General features: G+C 31.1%; 1 protein-coding gene across 4 annotated transcripts in view; it reads right to left on the bottom strand.

Annotated features, from left to right (window-relative positions):
- The window catches only part of LOC8289338 (beta-glucosidase 17), a 57,253-nt gene that overhangs the window by 14,307 nt on the left and 19,354 nt on the right, over positions 1-23,592 (bottom strand). For all 4 annotated transcript variants that reach the window (XR_007216404.1, XM_048375864.1, XM_048375866.1 and 1 more), the window contains 6 exons: positions 11,284-11,359; positions 11,118-11,195; positions 10,953-11,040; positions 10,592-10,844; positions 10,300-10,415; positions 1,098-1,309 (listed from right to left, as the gene is read on the bottom strand). Coding sequence is in view for 3 of the 4 variants with exons in the window: in XM_048375864.1 (XP_048231821.1) it covers positions 1,098-1,309; positions 10,300-10,415; positions 10,592-10,844; positions 10,953-11,040; positions 11,118-11,195; positions 11,284-11,359 (823 nt within the window). In the remaining variant the exon portion in view is untranslated. The remainder of the gene's footprint in view (positions 1-1,097; positions 1,310-10,299; positions 10,416-10,591; positions 10,845-10,952; positions 11,041-11,117; positions 11,196-11,283; positions 11,360-23,592) is intronic.

Raw genomic sequence — 23,592 nt, 5'->3', positions numbered from 1 at the left:
CAGAATCTTTTAGTTGCATTTAAATTTAAATTCCTACTAGTAAAATAACTTTTATAAATATTTAAATTATAAATATAATAAGTTAAATAAAGCTAATTACACTATTCTTAATTATTATAAGTTATTTTAAGTAATTTGTATCATTAAATTAATATTATAAAATAAAATATATTTAGAAATATATTATAACATTAATGGACATTTAAATACTAACAAGCGAATAACTAATAAAATATTATCAAACAATTTAACTTATCGTACTACCGACTCTGGTATCAACCATTAGCTACTAGCTACATTTATTAATCAAACTAAATAGATATTAAAACAATTTGAAATAAGTTGTTTTCCGTTTATATGATGTTGTAATTATTTTAATTTTAAATAATAATATAAGTTAAATCTATGAACAAAATTTAATAAATTTTTATATTTTATAATATTTTATAATATTCTAGAAATAATGATAAATTAAATATTTTTAAAATATTTTTCTTACATATTTTCAATATTTTAAGATTTTATTGATTTAAAAAATAAATATTAGTATAACAATGCAAAAGTTATTTTAAAATATTTATTAATTAATATTTAGTGTTATAAAAATTAATATTATAAATATAATTAATATTACTATTTTTAAAACAGAAATAATTGTACAGTTAGAAAATTAATTTATTAATTAATAAAAATACTAAAATATATTTTAAAATATAATCTTTTAAATTAGAATCGTTCTCCAATTAGAAAACTAGTTCTTTAATTAATATAATATTAAAAATATACTTAAAATAATTTTTTAAATTAGAATAGAATTTAAATTTAATTTATTAATTATAAATTAATAAAAAAGATAAAATTATATATAAACTAAAATTTTATATCTCATAAATAAACGTACTCGTTAAAAAAAATTATATGTTTAAATATATATATATATTTGCAGTGGATATAAGTATTTTTTCAAAAAAATTGAAAATTATTTGGAATAAATAGATTTGATAAAAGGAATTCATATAGAAATTTAAATAATTAATTTATTGATCAATCCCCGTTTCTAAGCAGCCGCTAAATTGATAAGCTTTAATAAAACTTACCGGAGTAAATAACGCGACTATCTGTGGTGTAACTTAGGTTGCCACTTGTAGAGGCATCGTCGACATATCTTGCTGTGTAGTAATTCACACCAACGAAATCAATGGATCCCTTGACCATCTTTGATTGTTGTCGTGTGAATTTAGGCAATCTATTCCCCACCAAATATCTCATGCTCTTAGGGTAATCAGCATATGTGAGAGGGTGCAGAATCCTATATATACAATGTAGGTATCATTGTCAACTTATATAATTAATTGAATACACTTTCTATATGGAGATTTTAATATCATATCATATAAAAATAAATTTATTGTATAAGATCCATATAAGATATAGATACTCTTTTTATGTGGTTTTTATTTAACTTTTTTTTTTGTTTCTGTTTAGAATATATATATATATTGCACAGTTTTATTATTTTAATCATAAATAAAAATATAAAATATGATTAAAACTCTTTTATAAAGTTCTTAATGTTTTAGTATTTATTTATTATATTTTAAAAAATAATAACAACTTAAAATACTTTACTTTGTTTTAAGAAAATTTTGATATTTTATAATTCTATTAATGTAGTAAATATAAGAATTGTGTTAAAATTATTTATTATCTGATTTATCAATTATTTATAAAATTGATATAAAAATATAGCTAATTTGCTATTTTTAAAATTACTCACATATATCAAAATATCTTTACATATTAACTTATATATATATATTTGTATAATTATTATATAATGGATATCTGGTCCATACTTTTTATTGTAAAACATTCGCATCCCTTCAATCAAAGCTATTTGTATAATAATTAATAAAAAAGGACAGGATGCTGTCATTCTCCGATGCCAACTCCTTAAATGTACCGATATCTTTTGTGCCATATGCATCCAGAATAATTGTGAAGCATGACTGAGATATATGATGAATCATTTTGAAGAGATATATGAAGGATAATTTGATATTCAGCGTGTATTAACATGAAAAAAAGGTCTTATAACACACTAAGAGCCATATGCTATATCAAAAATTAGAGATTAATGATAATTTAATCATATATAAAATATCATGAATTGAGTATAATCAATCATTATATTAAATGTTCAAAATATATCAAATGTCATGAAATTCCTCACTTAGCTATTCTCTATATATTTGAAACCTTCTACTCATTCCTCAAGGTTTGTTGTTACAATTATTTTGACTTTTATCTATTGTTGAAAAAAAAGATAAGTTTATTTTAAGGACATTATATGATAGATAAGACTCGAATCTCTTCGTATGCGTTTCATTAGTATCCTGATCTATTCATACTGGTGTTTTGGAAATTTCTACTTTGTGTCCTACTAAATTCTAACTTTTCTGATTGTTAATGTTCTAATTTTCATACTTTGACATCCTTTATTATTCTGCTGTTTCATATTTTAATATGGTTTGTCTTGCTAAATTCTGTAATTATTTATTAATGTTGGTTTTATAGCATCTTTTTTCTTTATATATTATTACTAACAAGATTAAAATTGGTTCTCTAGAAAAATTGCTGAAAGAGGACAATCTAAGAATTTTGTTTTTGTATATTATTAAAAATATTCTAAAAATATTAGTATTACTCATCACACATATTATGTGTTTAAATTATTATAATAAAAAATTATCATATAAATTATTTAATAAATTAGTATATAATATAGTTTTAAATAGTAAATAATCATATACTGATGAAGTATTATAACAATAAGAACATATAAATTAATATCTCAATAAAATAAAATTGGAAGTATTATATTTTTTCTATAACTTTCTGTTTTCAATTTTTGTAAAAATTTTATTGAATTATTTGAATTTTACCATAGGTATATCTATAATGTAATATATAGTAATTCATCAATTTCTTATAGGATTAGAAATATATATGAAATTATTATAGGATTAAGTTTGAATTAGAATAATTCTATTAGGATTAGGAGATTAATTACTAATTAATTCTATTAGGATTAAAAAATTAAATTAATTACATACAAAATTAGAATAAGATCAGTAAAAGTATTTTAGTCAATTCAAAAATTTCTTCCCTCTCTTTCGTGCTTTTATGTATACTAGTTTTTTACTTACGTGCATTGCACGTGAATATTAATTATTGAACTCATTTGTAATAAAAATAAAATAATTACTAAATTTAGAATAATAAATACTATTAATATAAAATTGCATAATTCTAGGTTCATCTAAATTTTATTTATGAAAATTAATTAAGCTATTTATATCTATAAATGTATTAGTTTAGTTAATTTTTAAATTTTTTAATAATTGAATTCAATGTTGTCATAATTCAATTAATTTTACACTAAGATTAATAATTTATCATTAATAAATTGATACATTGTTAACCAAAATTGAACTTTTATTTTTCCAAGCATCTCGCTATATGTTTGTTTGGCAAATATGACTCATTCAATTTAAATATTCATAGTTTTCTATATTAATATTCATTTTATAAATATGCTGTATATTTTTTATTTAATAATATTACATGCGATGATATGTACTACAGGATAATGCTATATAATATGTAAATAGAAATAGTTCATCTAGAGCTATTTCACAATAAAATAAAATACACATAAATCAAAACATTTTTTTATTTATCTCAAATAAATATAAAATCTTATATAAATTTTTGACGTAATTTAAAAGTCTTCTCAAACTTTGAATTGATTATATAACTTCTTCAACGGTTAATATCTATATATTTGTTCAATTTAAAAAATTTAAAGCTTTTAATGTTAGCCAAAATATAATTTTATTATTATTTTATCAAATAAATTTAATGCTGATTTTATTTCTCTTAAATAATCTAGTTTTTCTTTCAATAAATGGTAATGGTTTATTTTTAGTGATATGATTCTTACATTTTAGCATATTGGATGTATACAGTTTACTACTAATGACAATATCAAATGTAAAATATTGAATTTTTTATTTAAATATATAAAGAGATAGAGAAAATATTACTTAGAAGTGATAGTCTAGTGCCACATTAGCTCTACCTTTATATTGTCGTTCATTTTTACGTGCATATAGAGTGGAAGATTGAAAATAAACAATAAATTCAAAATTAATTTATGTTTAAATACTTCTAATTCATTAAATTAAAATAAAAATACTTTTCTTTTATCTAATAATAATTAGATAGTAAATAATAAAATAATTATTAAATCTAAACTGAATGAATATAAAGATTTATATAATTTTGTAAGATAGAATCTAAATCCATGTTAATGACCAATTGAACATGTAATTATACTATAAACCTTAAATAATTTAATATTTATAATTTTTGTTTTCCTTTTAGAAACAAAAATCTTAAATTTTTTCTTGATATTAAAATCAAATTTTCTTTTGCTATTAGTTAATGGATGATATATTATTTTATTTTCGTATATTTCTTTCCCTCCTGCACACACTTATATAGATAGTTTTAAATTTGATTTTGATTAATCATTGAAAGACTAATTTTCATTACTAATCATTACTATGTGTTGAGATTTTGAGTTGTTAGGGTTGTTAGGATATGATAAGTATTTATCTTTTAAATTTAGGATATGATAAGTATTTATCTTTTAAATTTAGAGTCTAGCTATTAAGAGTTTGTTATTTAGTTTCTATCAAAGTCTTACATATAAGTATAAATATAAGGCTGATGTATCAAAGGATGGGTATGAAAATAAAATTATGATGTATGGTCTCAACTATGAAGGAATTACGCTTATCTAAAATTATAAATATAAGGAGCATTCAATGCAGGAATTACGCTTACAGAATCAAATTATGATGTATGGTCTCAACTAATGGAAATGCATATTGCTGAAAGAGAAAAGCTTTCCTATATTCGGGGAAAAATAAAACCACCTGCTGAATCAGAGGATGGGTATGAAAAGTGGTATGCTGAAAACCAAAAGGTGAAAAGATGGCTGCTAATGTCTATGAGTCCAGAGATTATGAAGCGATATTTACGCTTATCCAACGCCCATGAAATCCTGGATCGCTTTATCAAAAGCTTTCTATGATGGCGTTGATGAGTTGCGAGCTCTTCGCCTTAAACCGGAAAGCATTTGCGTACCAAACAGAATAGAAGATCTCTCTCTGAATATTATGGAGAACTAACTGCAATTTTTCAGGAATTGGATCAGAGAGACAAAGTGGTCATGAAGGATCCTGATGATGTGGTTGCGTATAAAAAATCTATTGAACGACTACGGGTGCATATATTTTTAGCTGGACTGGATGATCACTTTGAGCAGGTTCGCAGAGAAATCCTACGTCAGGAGTCTACTTCAGGCCGAGAAGAAAGCTATGCCCTGATTCGACGAGAGGAGAACCGCCGTGTAATATTAAAAGGAGACTATGGAGACTCCGATGCTGCTGCTATGGTGATTCGCAACAAGTCAAAGACATCTATTGGTATTAGAAAGTCCACATAAAAATGTACTCATTGTAATAAGTCAGGCCACATCAAAGATTGTTGCTTTGAGCTTGTAGGCTATCCAGATTGGTGGGATCAGAATCGAGGATCACAAAGAAGGAAAGCTAAGAATTCCCTGATTTTCGCTGTTGCTGAAACCAAAACAAGTAAGGACAATGTTGAATCAACTTCAACATTAGTAGCAACCACAAGCAAGGAAGGTAAGGTGTTTAATATTTCTACATCTGTTTGTGATAATACATGGATAATTGATTCTGGTGCTTCAAATCATATGACCTTTGATTCTGGACAGGTTAAGAAACTTAGACCATCCTTACAAAAATCTGTTTTGATAGCAAATGGTAATAAGGTTCCAATTATTAGAGAGGGATCTATTACTACCACCAATTCTTTAAATTTAGACTCAGTTTTAATTGTTCCATCATTAAATTACAGCCTTTTATCTGTTTCCCAAATAACATCAGCTTTGTCTTGTATTGTTATTTTTTGGCCCAATTTCTGTTGTTTTAAGGATATCCAAACGAAGCAGACGATTGGCTGTGGTATTAGGCGAGGGAATTTGTACTACTTGGACATGCAATCGAATACTTCTTCCAAGTTGCATCATGCGTTTGCAATGGATGGTCCAAAGAAGGAAAAAAATGAAGCAGAAATCTGGTTACAACATAGACGACTAGGGCATGCTTCTTTTGGCTACCTAAAAAAGTTATTTCCTGATTTGTTTAACAACATTGATGTTTCTATTTTTCGTTGTGATGTTTGTGAACTTGCTAAGAGTCATCGAAGCTCTTTTTCATCAAGTTTTAATAGAGATCATTTACCTTTTATGATTGTTCATTCTGATGTTTGAGGTCCATCTAAAATTTCAACTTTGGGGGGATCTCGTTGGTTTGTTACTTTTATCGATGATTGCACAAAGATGACTTGGGTGTGCTTAATGAAATCTAAGAGTGATGTGAGTGCATTATTTCAGAAATTTCATACACATGTTAAGACTCAATATAATGCACATATTCAAGTGCTTCGCAGCGATAATGGTGGTGAATACCATAACTCTGAATTGAAGCATTATTTGGAAGAAAATGGAATTGTCAATCAAAGTACATGTGTTTATACACCCCAACAAAATGGGGTAGCTGAAAGGAAGAATAGGCATTTACTAGAAGTTGTTCGTGCCTCATTGCTTCATGCAAAAATGCCATTATCATATTGGGGAGAAGCTCTTACTTCTGCTGCATATTTAATTAACCGAAGTCCTTCACGGACTCTTGATTTTCAGACACCTTTTCAGGTTCTTAATGATACTACAACTGCTCCATCAACATCAAACTTACCTCCTCGTGTCTTCGGCTGTGTAGTATTTGTACATATTCATAAACATCACCGCCATAAGCTTGCTCCTCGAGCAATAAGATGTGTGTTTCTTGGATATGCAACAAATAAAAAGGGGTACAGGTGTTATCATCCTCCAACTCGACGTATGTTCATATCCATAGATGTAGTCTTTCATGAAGATGTGATGTATTTTGAGTCTGAATTTCCGGAGGAGAGACATGAAGAAATTCAGACATTAGATTATCAATTTCAGGAGGAGTATGAAGTGGTTGATAATGGTGTTGGTGATCACTCAGAAAATCATGGGATACGTATTGAGCAAGAAGATCTAACTCCATCGATTGAAGAAGAGTCCTCAAGTGAAGAAGACCCTGAATCCCAAGCTGAAATACCACGCCAATCACTTGCTGAAGATATTCCTATTCTTGAACCCGATCTACCGAGAAAATGATTACTAGAACGATCCACCAGAGGTATTCCTAAACTTAGTTATGAGCCTGAAATTTCTAGTAAAGTTAAATACCCAATGAGTCATTATGTGTCGAATCATAACCTGTCAGAATCAAATAAGTCACTGTCAAATCAATTATCTACTGTATCTATTCCTAACAGTGTGCAGGAAGCTTTATCTGATCCAAAATGGAAAGCTGCAATGAACGATGAAATGAAAGCCTTGCAAAAGAATGAAACATGGGAGCTTGTTGATTGTCCAGCAGGAAAGAAACCAGTAGGGTGTCGTTGGGTCTACACCATAAAGTATAAAGCAGATGGCACAATCGAGCGATTCAAAGCAAGATTGGTAGCAAAAGGATACACTCAAATCTATGGGATTGATTACACTGAAACCTTCTCTCCTGTAGCTAAAATCAGTACTGTGAGAGTGTTATTATCCTTGGCTGCAAATTTGGGTTGGTCATTACAGCAGTTTGATGTTAAGAATGCTTTTTTACATGGTGAATTATCCGAAGAAATCTATATGGAGCTTCCACCTGGATGTATGTCAACAATGCAGAATAGGAAAGTTTGCAAGTTGAAGAAATCGTTGTATGGACTGAAACAATCTCCACGGGCATGGTTTGGGAGATTTTCAAAGTCTATAAAAGCTTTTGGATATCATCAGAGTAATGGAGACCATACCTTATTCATAAAGAAGGCAAATGGGAAGATCACAGCTCTCATTATCTATGTGGATGACATGGTAGTTATAGGAAATGATCCAGAAGAGAGGAAGGCATTACAAGAATACTTGTCCAAAGAGTTTGAAATGAAAGACCTGGGTTGCTTGAAATATTTTCTTGGGATTGAAGTTTTAAGATCAAAGAAAGGAATTTTTTTGTCCCAAAGGAAGTATGCATTGGATTTATTGCATGAAACTGGAATATCAGCATGTCAACCAGTTGACACACCAGTTGAGGAAGGCCTGAAGTTGTGCATTGAGGTAGACCAAGTACTGGTTGATAAAGGAAAATATCAGAGACTTGTAGGAAGATTAATGTATTTAGCTCACACAAGACCTGATCTTGCGTATGCTTTGAGTATTGTTAGCCAATTCATGCATAATCCTGGAGAAAGACATATGAATGCTGTCATAAGAATCTTACGGTATTTGAAGTCTGCACCTGGAAAAGGAATTTTGTTCACTCAACATATGGATTGGCAAAACATAGAGGTTTACACTGATGCTGATCAATGGATCAATCGATGATAGACGATCAACTGCAGGGATATTTTTCGTTTGTGGGTGGAAATCTTGTGACATGGAGAAGCAAGAAGCAAAATGTTGTTGGGTCTAGTCACGGTGAGTTCGAGGAATGGCTGTTGGTGTGTGTGAAGCCTTATGGTTAAAACAAATTTTGGAAGATTTAGGTTACGCACTGAGGCAACCAATTAGATTGTATTGTGACAATAAAGCAGCACGTGATATAGCTTATAATCCAGTACAGCATGATCGGACAAAGCATGTAGAGGTTGACAGATTTTTTATCAAAGAAAAATTGGATGAGAATATCATAGAATTGCCTAAAGTATGTTCTGAAGATCAATTGGCTGATATCCTTACCAAAGCAGTCTCGAGTCACATGTTCTTTAAGTGTCTAGGCAAGTTGAGCATGTATGATATTTATGCACCAACTTGAGGAGGAGTGTTGAGATTTTGAGTTGTTAGGATTGTTAGGATATGATAAGTATTTATCTTTTAAATTTAGGATATGATAAGTATTTATCTTTTAAATTTAGAGTCTAGCTATTAAGAGTTTGTTATTTAGTTTCTATCAAAGTCTTACATATAAGTATAAATATAATGCTGATGTATCTTTTTTTGATATCAGAATACAATAATGAAAACCTAATTCTTAGGTTATTTCTTTCAAGTCTATGAATATAAGCATGAAAGTATATACTTAGATTCATTTAAAGAGATAATAATCAAAGCATAAATAAAGCTTCTTGGACACTTGGCAATTAAAAAATTATCATAAAAATCATACATTTTTTCTCTCAACCACCTCTTTTATTCTATTTTTCTTAATTTGTCTCGTTGATATCTTTATAATTTCATTTTGTGTACTCTTTTTAATTTGCATTTGTTGACTCTCAATGGATCTTGTGAAGTAATTCTTTTGATGTCACTTTTCTTTTTCACTTCTTTTCTTTTTCATATTTTTTCCTTTTTAAATAGAATTCTAGTTGTTTTTTGTGTTTAATATTGTAGTGTTCTATTTCTATATGAATTTTATTCTAATACTACTTATATATTTTTTTTTATTAAATTAGTAAAAGCAAAATTTATAATTTTATAGAGTCTTATTTCTATATAAATTTTATCCTTATACTACTATTATATATTATCTTTTCTATTAAAATATTTTAAATTAGTAAAAGACTAAATTGGTCAATTTTAACAACACTAATTATAAGGCTCTTTCGTTAAATCTATCCGTGCTCTCCCCTCTTTGCACTTTTATGTAATGTCCTATCTCTATATAAATTTTATCCTTATACTACTATTATCTATTATTTTTTTATTAAAATATTTTAAATTGGTTAATCTTAACAACACTAATTATAAGATTTATTTTCGGTAAATCTATCCGTCCTCCCCCTCTTTGCACTTTTATATCTTTTGTTTATGTTGTTATGATTATGATTATAGATATATTTGTTATATATTCTAAATTGTGGCATATTTAGAATCTAAATTTTGTGATTATAGATTTAGATTTTGTGATTTATTTTCATAAATGAGAAATACTTTAAATCAAGTGTTGTGTATGAGGTTGCTGGAAAAATACTTTAGATTTAATTATAGCATCCATTCATCTTTTGTATATTCCTAACAATAACAACGTAAAATTTAATAGGATAAATGTGGAAAAGGAAACTCACCATCCAATTGTAAAATCAAGGCTTCTAGATGCAGCCTTCTTGCTGGCCGTTGTCTGAAATTTGGGCACCTTCCAGAATGTTGTTAGAACTATACCAACCGTTCCTTCTTGAGTAGCCTAATTAATAATTAATAATTGATATTAAATTAGTATATATTTTTTGATTAATAATAAATGATATTAGAAGATTATAACTTGATGAAAACACTTAAATAAAAATATGTAGTATATTTAAAATGTTTAAAACATTTAGGACAGTTACAAAATTAACAGTTTAAAATAGAACAGCTTACCTGGTACTTTTGCCTGTATAATTTAACAGCAGTTGCATGACAAAGAATCATATTGTGGATTACTATATAAGGTTCAGTTGCAGAGTTTCCAGCAGTACAATTTCCTATATAATTAGAGCATCGACCAGGTGCAGTATCTCCAGTTGCATATCCAAAACAACTAAAATAATTTGGCTCGTTAATTGTGGCCCAATTCTTCACTCTATCTCCAAACTTATCAAAGCAAAAGTCCACATATTCACGATAATCCTCCCTATAAGTTTTAGTGAAAAAATCAATTTATAAAGTTTTAAAATTAGTGAAATGAAAAACCCATGTTTTATTCTATTTTATTTGAATAAAGTGAAGCATTTCTACTTACACAATTCTTGGGTTCAAAAATCCACCATATTCATCTTCGAGTGCTTGAGGAAGATCCCAGTGGAATAAAGTTATAAAAGGCTCAATACCTGTTCAAAGTGAGTTATTTGCACACTTCTAAAATTAGAGTGAGATATTTTCACATGTATTTATGATATAACCTAACCGTTTGATACGAGCTCATCAATTAAGGAGTTGTAGAAATTGACACCCTCTTGGTTCACTCCTGCACTAATTCTTCCATCTGAGGATATAAATATTACAGTTAGACTATGAGATAGTATGTCTTTGTGCATATGTTAAATGATTCTAAATAAAAATAATAATCTCACAAGGTAGTATTCTTGACCATGAGATTGAGAATCTAAAAGAGTTCAATCCAATTTCTTTAATCAAAGCAACGTCTTCCTGTAAAAACAATTGAATTTTATTGATTAAATTAGGTTAATAAAATTACAATACAAAGGTGATATATATAGATACCTATTCTAGTTACAACAGAATGATAAATACACAACTAACATATAATGGATAGGATTAGTAAAAAGTGAAGTTATCACTTGTCTCCTTATCCCCCTCTCAACACAAAGCATAAGCCGAAGAAGAAGAAACCATTGTGAAGGCAAAAGCTTGGTTAGGATATTTGCAATTTGATCCTCGAATGTCAAACTAAAATTGAAATTCCTTGTTTCCAACCCGTTCCATAACAAAATTGTAATCAAGCTTTGGGTGCTTAGTACGAGGATGAAACACAGGATTTGAATACAAATAAACAACACTAAGATTGTCACACCTAATATTAGTAGGAAAAGAAACTGGAGAAACAATCTCATTCAAATGAGCTTTTAACCTAATGGCCTCACTAGTTGCATTTGCAAGAGCTTTATATTTATCCTCTGTTAAAGAAACAAGCAATTGTTAGTTGCTTTTTGGCAATCCAGCCAACAAGATTACTACTTAAGTAAATCTCCTAACCACTATCATTTGAACATCCTCTCCGGTCACTATTAGCGAAATTATGAAGATTGAGAATAGAACATCGAACCAAAGACAATCCAAACGATAAGGTGTATTTATGATATCAAAGCAAATGATTAAGCACCTTCCAATGGATATTTTGTAATACCCTGTAATATTTTGAATTATGATTTTAATATTACTTTGGGGCATTTTAGTAAATAAGTTTTTTCAGTACTACGTTGGGCATTTAATTATTATTTTAGTAACTAATTAATATAATTACCGTACAATTCTATATTTTCAAATAATTTTAATATGTTAATTTTTGGTGACTTTAAAATATTATTTTGTGATATTAAACAAGTCAAATTTTATTTAAATTGTCCTTAATAAAAATATTTATTCTTAAATTATAAAAGGGACCTAGTTTATGTTACTGATGACATTAGTGATTTCATTAAGTATTAGATCAGTATTCAATTGTTTAATGTAACATTAAGTGTGTATATATATATGCATGATAAAATAAAATAAAATAAAGGGGGTGATACTGTAGCAAGAGAACAAAAGGAGGGCTTAAGGGCATTTTTATTGATGAAAAATGTTGCATTTGATCCCTGTAGGTAAAAAAACCCAAAATTCTTCCTTCTCCTTCTCTCCTTTCACGACGCCACCATCTCCCTTCTCCCTATTTCTGCCATTTTTTTCGTCCCTCACCACCACTAACCACCAAAAACTCTTCCTCCGCCTTCCCTTCCACCGACGCACTTGTCATACTTCTTTTCTTCACCTTCAGACGTCGAGCTTGAGGGAGGAAAGCTCCCTTCATCGCTGCCACCTTCGGATCAGCCTCCTGTCAATGCCCCATGCCCCACCTGACGCGGAAATTTGGGTTCCTCACCTCCAAAACCCAAGAATAGCCCCTCCTCATCCTCCATCCTCCGCCGGCAGACTTCGTATTGCCTCACTGGAGCAAATTCTCCTCCACGATTTGACATTTTCCAACAAGAGCTGTTGTAATTTTGGTGTATTTGGACATCATGCTTCTCAAGTTTCGTGTGGGCGCCTTTAGATCCGAATTCCGAAATTGTTGACTGTAACGGCTTTCGAACCCTTGTGTTTTTGGACACACAGAATTTTAAATTTTTGGCTCGGTATAATTTAATTGAACTTTAAAAAATATGAGGAATTTTTAAATCTATTAATTGGTAATTATAAATAAATAAATAATTCAATTTAATTTATTGATAGATTACTTATAAATATTATGGATTAATTACTGTAATTAATTATTATTCAGTTTTGTAATAATTGTGGCTGTGAATAACTAAATTAAATACTAGAGGCATAAGAGCAACTAGAAGAAATTCGACAGAATTATGAGTTAAAGTCATATAATCAACTGCACGTGTCATATCCAAATTTAAATGCAATATTATTTTATTAATAATTATTATGAGTATTATTAGTAGTATTATTATTATTAAATTTTATTTTCAGTATTATCAATATTATTATTATTATTATTATTATTATTGCCATTATATTTGTCATCATCATCATTATTATTATTATTATTATTATTATTATTATTATTATTATTATTATAGCATTATAAATTTTATGCCCATCATAACTGATATTATTTGATTTTAATATTTAACTTTAAATCAAAAAATATTATGATTGTTTATGTATCATGTTAATTTTAATATTATTGATGTTAAATATGTAATGTAGCTCGAGATAAGACAATAGTAGAATATACCATATGACGGGTTGCATTAGGACGTGTGCGCATCGGTATAAATCAGAGATAGGTAATAGGAAAAGGTTCATGTGATGTGCCATGGTCGAGCATAGCTCTCTAGGCTTATAGAAATTTTGATTTGTTGGAGGGAAGGTCCCTAATCGAGCATTGCTCTCTAGGCGCCGACTGTATTTGTAATTAAGTGACCAGATTGGATTTAAGGACTTTGGTCGAGTTTTGCTCTCTGGGCGCCAGTCTTATTGGAATAAGAGAGCCGAAAGGCTTATAAAATTGGAGCTTAGGCTTCTATTGAGGTACTCAACCCGTAAATGTTAAAACTGTATCTTTCCAAATTATGACATATTACACGCGCTTTAATATTATATAATATTTTTATACTATTTAAATAATTATTTTATTTAGATGTTTGTTTTTATTTTTAGATTATATGATTTTAACCTATTCTCGAGACTAATAGTCTCTATTTAATTTTTCAGGTGTGAACTAGGTCTTCAATAGTTCTTCTCCTTGGCAGTACGACATCTTTCTTCTTCGAACTTAATATAATTAAATTTATTTGTATATCTGATTATTAAATTTCTTCTTTTCCTCAATAGTGATTCTAAAACTTTTTATTTACTTTTGGCATGTTAAACCAATTGGACATATGTTATCTAATTGTGGTGACGGACTGATTTAAATATGTAGTATTTGTGTGGTTAAATATTAGTAATGAAATATTGTTGTAATGGATAAAATTATATTATAATTGAGTTATTGACTAATAAGATTTGCTATAGATGTTGAAAATCGGGGTTGTGTTTGAGATAGAATTGGTTCTTTGTAAGGAGCATAAATAACAGAAGGTATTTTGGATACCCTTCCAATATCTATGGTTGATGTTGAAGAACCATCATCAGAAAATCTAGAGGAAGATGATTTTCTATTGAATGTGATCTTTACCTTTCCATCTGGGAATTGGGCTATGTGTTTGAGGTTTGTGTTTGGTTCTGTTTGCTTTGGAGATGTAGGTTGGGTTGCACCTTCAAGGATCCATTCTTCTGGAAGAGTGATGTCTTTCCATTGAATGGTTTTTGGAATGGTTGCGTTGGATTTGGATAGATCTGTTTGTAGGAACAGGGTTTCTCCTTTTGGTGAGTGAAGCTTGTGTTTGAAACCAAAGGCAGAAATCATAGCTTTATAATAAATTTTGAAAATTAATGCTATCGGAATAGATCCTTCAAGCATTTTGTAATTGTGCGTCTTTATTTGAAGAACGATGCTCTTTAAAATATTTTTATCGTTTAAAGAAATCGTGATATTTGGAAAACAGTTGAAAGAAATAGGTCCTTTATTGAGGCTCGACTCAACAGTACCTAACAAGGAATCATAAAAATTTGTAAACCTAGCATCCCTAAGGACTGCTAAAATGGAAGTATCTAAACCTTTTCTGGTAAGGGGCTTTATTCCTACCTGGACAAGGCCTATGTGGATATACTTATAATCCTTTTCCATATGTTTTTGGAGGGTCTTTGGATTTAAGAGATAAATCTCTTCAAAGGGCTTTGAAATCTGAATGTCTCTTTCTTCAGTTTTGATTGTGAAATCAGTTTTGAAGAGAGGAAACTTTGAAAACTCATAAATTTGTTTCTTTTGGACTTTGAGTATTTCCCAATCATCAATATGCTTTGTAAAATCTTCAATAGTGATTTCTTCACTATTTACTAGACCTTTGTACCTCGATGATTCAGAGGCAGAAGAATTTGAGAAAGAAGAAGATCTATAGAAAAATGGTTCTAAAATGACTTTTAAACAAACATGAACCACAGCTCTCAGCTTTACTGCCCTATACCCATCGGGACTTACTACTGCGCATAAAATGAACAATGCTTGTTTATCAGAAATATGATGCAGTTTAAAATGAGTTTAAAATCTTTTTAATGTAGATATGCTTCTAATCCCGGAACCCAAATGGCTCTGATACCAAATTAGAACAAAAATCAGAAACAGATCAGAAGATCAACAAGTTTCTGGTGTGCAGGATCCTCAGACGAGGCAAGCACAGAGCATACGCTTGATGATAATGAAGATGATAGATAGGGAAATAAACTTTGAACTTTTATTGATAATAACAGACTTTGAACATGAACATATAAGCAAACTTTGAATAAATAAACAAACTTTGTAAAACTTTGAATAAAAGAAAATATAAACTTACAAGAGGAGTACAAGAATGTAAGAGGAAAAACTCTCTCTCTCTCTAAACTCACTCTTTTCACTCTATATTTCTTCTCTTTGTAGTGAGACTTGTATAATAGAAGAGGCTCTTCTTCGTATTATGCATTCTGAGGTCTTCTAAGGAGGACTCCTCTTTTTATAGAGGTCTTTGAGCTTTGGATACCTTCATCAGGGCTTTGGATTCTTCTTGTTAGTGGAGTAGAAATGATTCCACTTTTCTTTGGAGTTTTTCAATAATGCTTCACGCCTTTGGAGAAAGATGTCGGCCATATCTTTGAAAGAATCTTTTGCTTTTTCTTTGAAAGAATCTTTTGCTTTTTCTTTTTGACTTTTTCTTTTTGTCTTTTGTCTTTTTCTTTTCTATTCTTTTCTTTTTCTTTTTCTTTTTCTTTTTGAACCCGGGCTTTTGGCCCAACACAAGGAACCTTGGGCTGCCATTTCTGGTTTTCAACCCATGGACTTTTCACGGAGATCATTTTATGGGCTTGAAAATCCCAAAACAATCATCCTCGTTGGAATCACCGTCCAGGTCTATTGTCGCTGTACTGGCACTAGAGGAGGAAGATGATGCTTTTGATTTGCCTTTAGAAGAAGCAGTCTCTGACAATTGTTTAATTAATTGTAAGAAATCTTCTTCACATTTGAAACAAGCTTTGGAATTAAAAAAGACTTACATGCGGGAGCGTGGTTTGTTCTTTTGGAGGTGGCAAGAAGCTATTTTTGGTAAGGAAGTTTTGGACAGCTTTGAGGGATAATTTATCTTGGTGGTTAAATTTATCCCACCATTTTATTTTGAATCTCCGGGTAAGGATGATTTTACCGTCTGGAGATTGGTTGAAATGAAAATACCAGACACATACCCAGGGGAGAAAGAAATTTGAATAAAATAGGAGTAGCGGGGGAAAACGCCTTTCTATTTTGTGAGGTTTGTAATTGGCTTTGAAGAGGTTAAACAAGGGCAAGACTTCTGGAATTAATTGAAACTTCAAAGATCCCCTACTGGTTTAAACAATGGTGGAATTATGGTAAAGATGGGGTAGAGGTAATCTCTACCCCATCTTCACCATCACCATCAGCCATAACCCAAAATCTTGAAGCAGAGATCAACATGATTTCAAAAGATTTTCAAATAGATAAAAAAACTTTTGCATGAAGATTTCTATTCAAAGAAAAACCATCTTAAAAAACTTTGGTTTTTTAAGAATTTTTTGCAAGAAAAAGATAGTATTCAAGAAAGATACTATCAATTTTGCATTCAAAACAAAGCCCAAATCAAATTTTTTGATTGGTTTCAAATCTATTGCAAAGAAAATGGTATCCTTTATCCTTTCAAAGAAAAGCTCATTAGTCCTGTCACAGTAAGGAACAAAGCCCCTGAAAATCATCCTTACCCGGAGATTCAAAGTAAAATGGTGGGATAAATTTAACCACCAAGATAAATTATCCCTCAAAGCTGTCCAAAACTTCCTTACCAAAAATAGCTTCTTGCCACCTCCAAAAGAACAAACCACGTTCCTGGCACATAAGTCTTTTTTAATTCCAAAGCTTACTGCAGCCCAAACAGAAGAAGATTTCTTACAATTAATTAAACAATTGTCAGAGACTGCTTCTTCTAAAGGCAAATCAAAAGCATCATCTTCCTCCTCTAGTGCCAGTACAGCGGCAATAGACCTGGACGGTGATTCCAACGAGGATGATTGTTTTGGGATTTTCAAGCCCATAAAATGATCTCCGTGAAAAGTCCATGGGTTGAAAACCAGAAATGGCAGCCCAAGGTTCCTTGTGTTGGGCCAAAAGCCCGGGTTCAAAAAGAAAAAAAAAAGAAAAAGAAAAGAAAAGAAAAGAAAAAGACAAAAGACAAAAAGAAAAGTCAAAAAGAAAAAGCAAAAGATTCTTTCAAAGAAAAAGCAAAAGATTCTTTCAAAGATATGGCCGACATCTTTCTCCAAAGGCGTGAAGCATTATTGAAAAACTCCAAAGAAAAGTGGAATCATTTCTACTCCACTAACAAGAAGAATCCAAAGCCCTGATGAAGGTATCCAAAGCTCAAAGACCTCTATAAAAAGAGGAGTCCTCCTTAGAAAACCTCAGAATGCATAATACGAAGAAGAGCCTCTTCTATTATACAAGTCTCACTACAAAGAGAAGAAATATAGAGTGAAAAGAGTGAGTTTAGAGAGAGAGTTTTTCCTCTTACATTCTTGTACTCCTCTTGTAAGTTTATATTTTCTTCTGTTCAAAGTTTTACAAAGTTTGTTTATTTATTCAAAGTTTGCTTATATGTTCATGTTCAAAGTCTGTTATTATCAATAAAAATTTAAAGTTTATTTTCCTATCTATCATCTTCATTATCATCAAGCGTATGCTCTGTGCTTGCCTCGTCTAAGGATCCTGCACACCAGAAACTTGTTGATCTTCTGATCTATTTCTGATTTTTGTTTTATCTTGGTGGTTAAATTTATCCCACCATTTTACTTTGAATCTCTGGGTGAGGATGATTTCACCGTCTGGAGATTGGTTGAAATGAAAATACCAGACACATACCTAGGGGAGAAAGAAATTTGAACAAAATAGGAGTAGCGGGGGAAAACGCCTTTCTATTTTGTTAGGTTTGTAATTGGCTTTGAAGAGGTTAAACAAGGGCAAGACTTCTGGAATTATGGTTTCAGGGACATTACCATAATAATTCCACCATTGTTTGAACCATAGGGGATCTTTGAAGTTTGAATGAGGCTTGTATCGAAGTAGAAAAATCAAGAGTGGCTTTGTCCTTCGTTTTGGAGGAGAAATGTATTAAACCAGGCTTGCTGGTAATCCCAATAGTTGAAGGAGGTGTTTAGGTTTGAAGGATAGGTTCTTTGAAGGGATGTTGGAAAAGATCTGGGAGAGTGTAAATCCATTCCCCAATCAGAAGGGGGAAGGATTCTTTGAATGGTGCATGTGGAGTATGCAGGATCTTTATGGGTTTTGTTCTTTTTGAAATATTTGAATTTGGCGGAACCAGTTATCTCAAGGATAGACTGGTAGTAAGACTGAGGCTTTGAAACATTCCAGGGTTTGAAATACCATCTTGGAGGGAAAATCTTTGAAGCCAGTTTAGAGGGGTTTTCTGTACAGAATCCTTTCTCAATTGTTAAAATATTTTGAAAACTTTGTTTTTCCAAATACTCATTGGATTTAAAACGTTTTGATTGAGACAAAACAATTTCTTGAGAATTTGGCTTTGAAATACTATTTGAACTTTGAGATAGACTTTGAGGGAAAATTTCTATCTCGGTTTTTTGAAAAGGGATAGAGAGTATACCTTTACCCTTGATGGAGGAGGAGGACGACTTTGGAGTTGTTTCTAGCTTTGGAATTATTTGCTTTGAAGATGGTTCGGATAGGGAATGAACCATCTGCCTTTTATATTCTTCAACCCTTTGAAGGAATTTAGGGTCTTGCTGAGCAAGCCATTCCTGAATTTGTTGGGCTTGATCAGCTTTGGAATGATCCATTTGTTGTTGAACTGGATCTGGTTGATCAATTTCCTCCTGGATAATTTCAGTCCAGGTCCTGATAGGCTTTGAAGATGAAGGGAGAATTTCCTTCATTGGGCTTTGAGCCGGCTTTGAACTTGCCGTTGATTTTTCTTCTTTGGATTTGGATTTTTGCGGCATTTTTCACTCTTGTTTTTGAAGAAACTCTCTGGTTAGAAAGTCTGCGATAGAATTCGAATCTCCTCTAATAAATTCGATTTCAAAATCAAAAACAGAAAGAATAGCTTGCCAACGGGCAAAAATCTGTTTGGAAGCTATATTTTGAACATCCTTTTGTAAAACTTCTTTAGCAGATTTGCAATCAATCCTTAAAAGAAATTTTTGATTTAAAAGATCACTTTGAAATTTGGAAATACACAAAACTATCGAAAGAATTTCCTTTTTGATAGTTGAGTAATTCTTTTGCGTATCATTCGAGTGTATAAAACTGGACAATACATTCTTTGGAATTTTGGATTTGTTTAAGAATCCCACCATAACCTAATTCCGATGCATCAGTTTCAACAATTTTGAATGCGGATGGATCAGTAAATCTGAGGCATGGAATTTCTAAAACTTGCTTTTTATGCTTTGAACAATTTTGTGTCTTGATCGGTCAAGGAGGGGGATTTTTCCTTAGCCTATCATGAAGGGGCTTTGCAAGACAGTTTAAATTTGGATAAAAATCCATGACATAATTTAAACTACCAAGAAATCTTTGTAATTGGGTTTTTTCCAAAATTCTATCTGGAAACTTTGAAGTGAATGCAAGGGATCTTTCAATTGGGGTGATAGTGCCCCGAGAGATATAATGTCCAAGAAATCTTATTTTTGTTTGAAAAAGAGATATCTTGGTTTTTGAAACCACTAAACCACTCTTTTTAACAACATAGAAAAATGTTTCTAAGTGTTTGAAATGTTGTTCAATGGAATTTGAAAAGATTAACACATCATTAATGTAGACAATGCAAAACTTTGAATAAGGATTAAAAATGTCGTTCATGATTTTTTGAAATTCAGAAGGAGCATTTTTCAATCCGAAAGGCATTACATTCCATTCATACTGGCCAAATGGAACTGTAAAAGCCGTTTTGTAACGATCTTTTGGATCAATCTGGATTTGCCAAAATCCTGATTTCATATCAAACTTTGAAAAGATGAATGCAGAATGAAGTTTTTGAAGAAGATCTTTTTTGTTTGGAATAGGATACCTAATCCACTTTAGAGCTTTATTCAAAGGTTTGTAATTGATCACTAGCCTAGGAGTTTCCCTTTCTATCTCGCTATTCTTGTTGACATAGAAAGCTGCACAAGACCAGGGTGATCTAGACTTTGAAATAAAACCTTTTTGCTCAAGATCTCTAATCTCAATTCTACAATGGCTTTCTAAAGACTCATTCATCTGAATGGGTCTAGCTTTAGTAGGGATTTGCTTATTAGAAAAATCGTTTTCATATGGCAAATCTACCATATGTTGCTTTCGATTCCAAAAAGCATTTGGAAGATCAGAATAGAGTTCTTTTTCGATCTTCATTTGAAAATCAGAAACTTTTCTTTGAATAAGATCATTTTGCAATTGATCTTGGATTCTTTTCAAACCCACATCTTATTGAAGATGAGAAAGATGGGTTTGTTTTCCTTTGATCAAAGCATTGATTTCAAAATTGTAAATCGAATGGGCTTTGATAAGATTAAGATTTCGCTTTTTAGGTTTTTCTAAGAAAGGAAAAACAATCTTTGAATCTTTAGCTTTGAAAATAATTCCAGCAGTAGTCACTTTGAAGGGAGTTATCAAATTGATAAAAGAAGTCCCCAAAATAACCGTTTGCTGAAGATCTTTTGTAAGAATAAAAATATTCTTTAAAGCAATGTTGTTATTAAGAATTGCGGCTTCAGTTTTACCAGCAATCTTAATCTTTGAAGAATTGGCTGAAGTCAGCCTCTTTTTGGTTTCTTGATGATACCTTTTAGGAACCAACTCGCAGTTGATACAATTAAAATCTGCTCCTGTATCAAACAAGGCGATGGTTTCTATCTGGAAATCACCAGGGAAAACAAGCTTTATTTGAATCAAATACTTTCTTGAAGTAATTTCCTTTAAAACATTGATAAAATTTTCAGGAACATTTTCAGAAACTTCAAGATTTTGAAAATCATTTTCCTCATCAGAATCGGAATCACTATTCTGCTTGAGGATCAGGCTTTAAAGCAAAATATAATCATTTTGTTGTTTTTCTTTCAACTCTTTAAGTTCTGTTTTGATGGCTTTAATCTCTTTTTGAAGTTCTTGAACAGTAGGAAGAGGGTTTTTCAACTTCTTCCCTTTGTCCAAAATCATAGTAAGATCATAAGTGTTCTTACTAGAAGAGGGAACAAGGGATTCAGTTTTTAAAATCTCTTTCAAAGCTTGTTTTTGGATTTGAGGATCATTAATATGCTTAACAGCTTCAAGAAGAGCTTCTTGTTGCTTAGTGAGCATATTAATATTCTTTGAAAAACTTTCAGAATCTGTTTTAGAAGACTCAGATGAGGTTTTGATTTCATCAATTTGAAATTCTTCCTCACTGTTTGAGAATTCTGATTCAGAAGAATCGACTAGAAGAGCAGAAATTTTTGCTAAAACTTCTTCTTCTATTTGGAGCTCATGGAGTTTTTTGGAAAATCTACAATACTTTGAAGTATGGCATTTCTTACCACATTTAAAGCATGGAATTTTAGAAAAATCTTTTTTAGGATTTTGTTTTGAAAATTTGGAAGAAGATGGTTTTTTGTAGAAATTCTCCTTGCTTCTAGGAGTCTTTCTATTTTTAAAAAATCGCTTTTTCTTAAAAGATTTTGAAAAATTTTCTTTGCATTTCCCTTTGCAGGAAGAAGAGGGCTCTATGGGGTTATACTTAAACTGGTTACAGAAACTACCTAGTTCCTGCCTAGTCTTTTTCATCTCCCATTTGAGCTGTCTTTGGAGCTTAAGGTCATGACATATCTTTAAACCTTCTTTCTGGGTAAGGCTAACTAGCTCACCATAAGTATAGAAATCATAAGGGATCTGACCATTATGTGCCTCTCTTATGGTATTCCTAACTCTTTCACCTAGAATCTTAGGTAAACCGGCTAAGAATTTCTCTTTCTAGAAAGGTTGGCTAGAATCTTCCCTAAGCATGACTCTGGTTAGGAAGGTGTCTTTGTAGGTTTGGAAATTGCTAAGCTTTTTACAGGTTAGATTGCTAAGGAGCTCAGCATTTTTTTCTTTCAGAAGAGAAGGATCTCCTATGAAATGAAGGGAAATTGTGAGGATTAAAGTTGATACTGCATCCTCAATCGGATTTCCTAATTCATCTAATATGGGAGTTCCTTCCACTGTGGTTTGGATAGCACCTAGGATTTGGAGCTGTTGTGCTTGAGTGAGATGGTAATCCCACCATCCTTTAAGCTGGCCAGAAAATCCAGCTATCAGGAGCTCAGCAATGGCTCTATCTGAGGTACCGCTTTGGGTTTTGTAGGCATTGGCTGCCATGGTCATCTGTTGCAAGAGACCAAGGATGTTATATTCAGACATTCCATCTATATTTCATTCATAGACGGAGGAGGCATTGAATCTAGACTGGGTTAGGATGTTGTTCCTATTTTCAATTCCTAGGTCTGGAGCAGTACTCTTAGGAGTATGCCAGGACAATCTAGAGGCTTGTAATCCCAATCTGTTAATGTTGAAGGGTTTTTGAATAGGGCTTTCAAGGTCTGAATCATTGGATTCATCGCTTTGGGCTTGATCTAAAGCACTGATATTCCTACTGCTTTGAGGAGTATCTGGTACTAGATTTTTGGAAGACTCAGAGGTTGCTAATTTGCTTAGCTGATCTCTGACTGCTTTAGCAAACTCAGTTTGCTTTTGGAAATGGTCTTGGCTAGGCTTTGTAATCTGGTATGGTTTGAAGACTGGGTTTTTGAGCTTTTCTGACTGGTTGGACTCTTTTGGATGACCAGTACTGGGGATTTGAGAGGTTAAGACTACATGAGGTTTTTGGATCTGGTTTTCTATTCTAACCAGCTGTTTTTCTATAGTGTTAAGACAAGTGTTTGAGAAATTGTTCTGCTGAACAATATTCTTGACATTCTTGTCTAGGTCTTCTCCTACCAATTTGTAAGGAGTAGATTCTATCTCACTCTTTCCATAGGGA

The sequence above is a fragment of the Ricinus communis genome, chromosome 6 (assembly GCF_019578655.1).
Source record: "Ricinus communis isolate WT05 ecotype wild-type chromosome 6, ASM1957865v1, whole genome shotgun sequence".
In the NCBI taxonomy this organism is placed as follows: Eukaryota; Viridiplantae; Streptophyta; class Magnoliopsida; order Malpighiales; family Euphorbiaceae; genus Ricinus; species Ricinus communis.
Note: the sequence above shows the minus strand (reverse complement) of the source record. Positions and strands in the feature narration are given on the sequence as shown.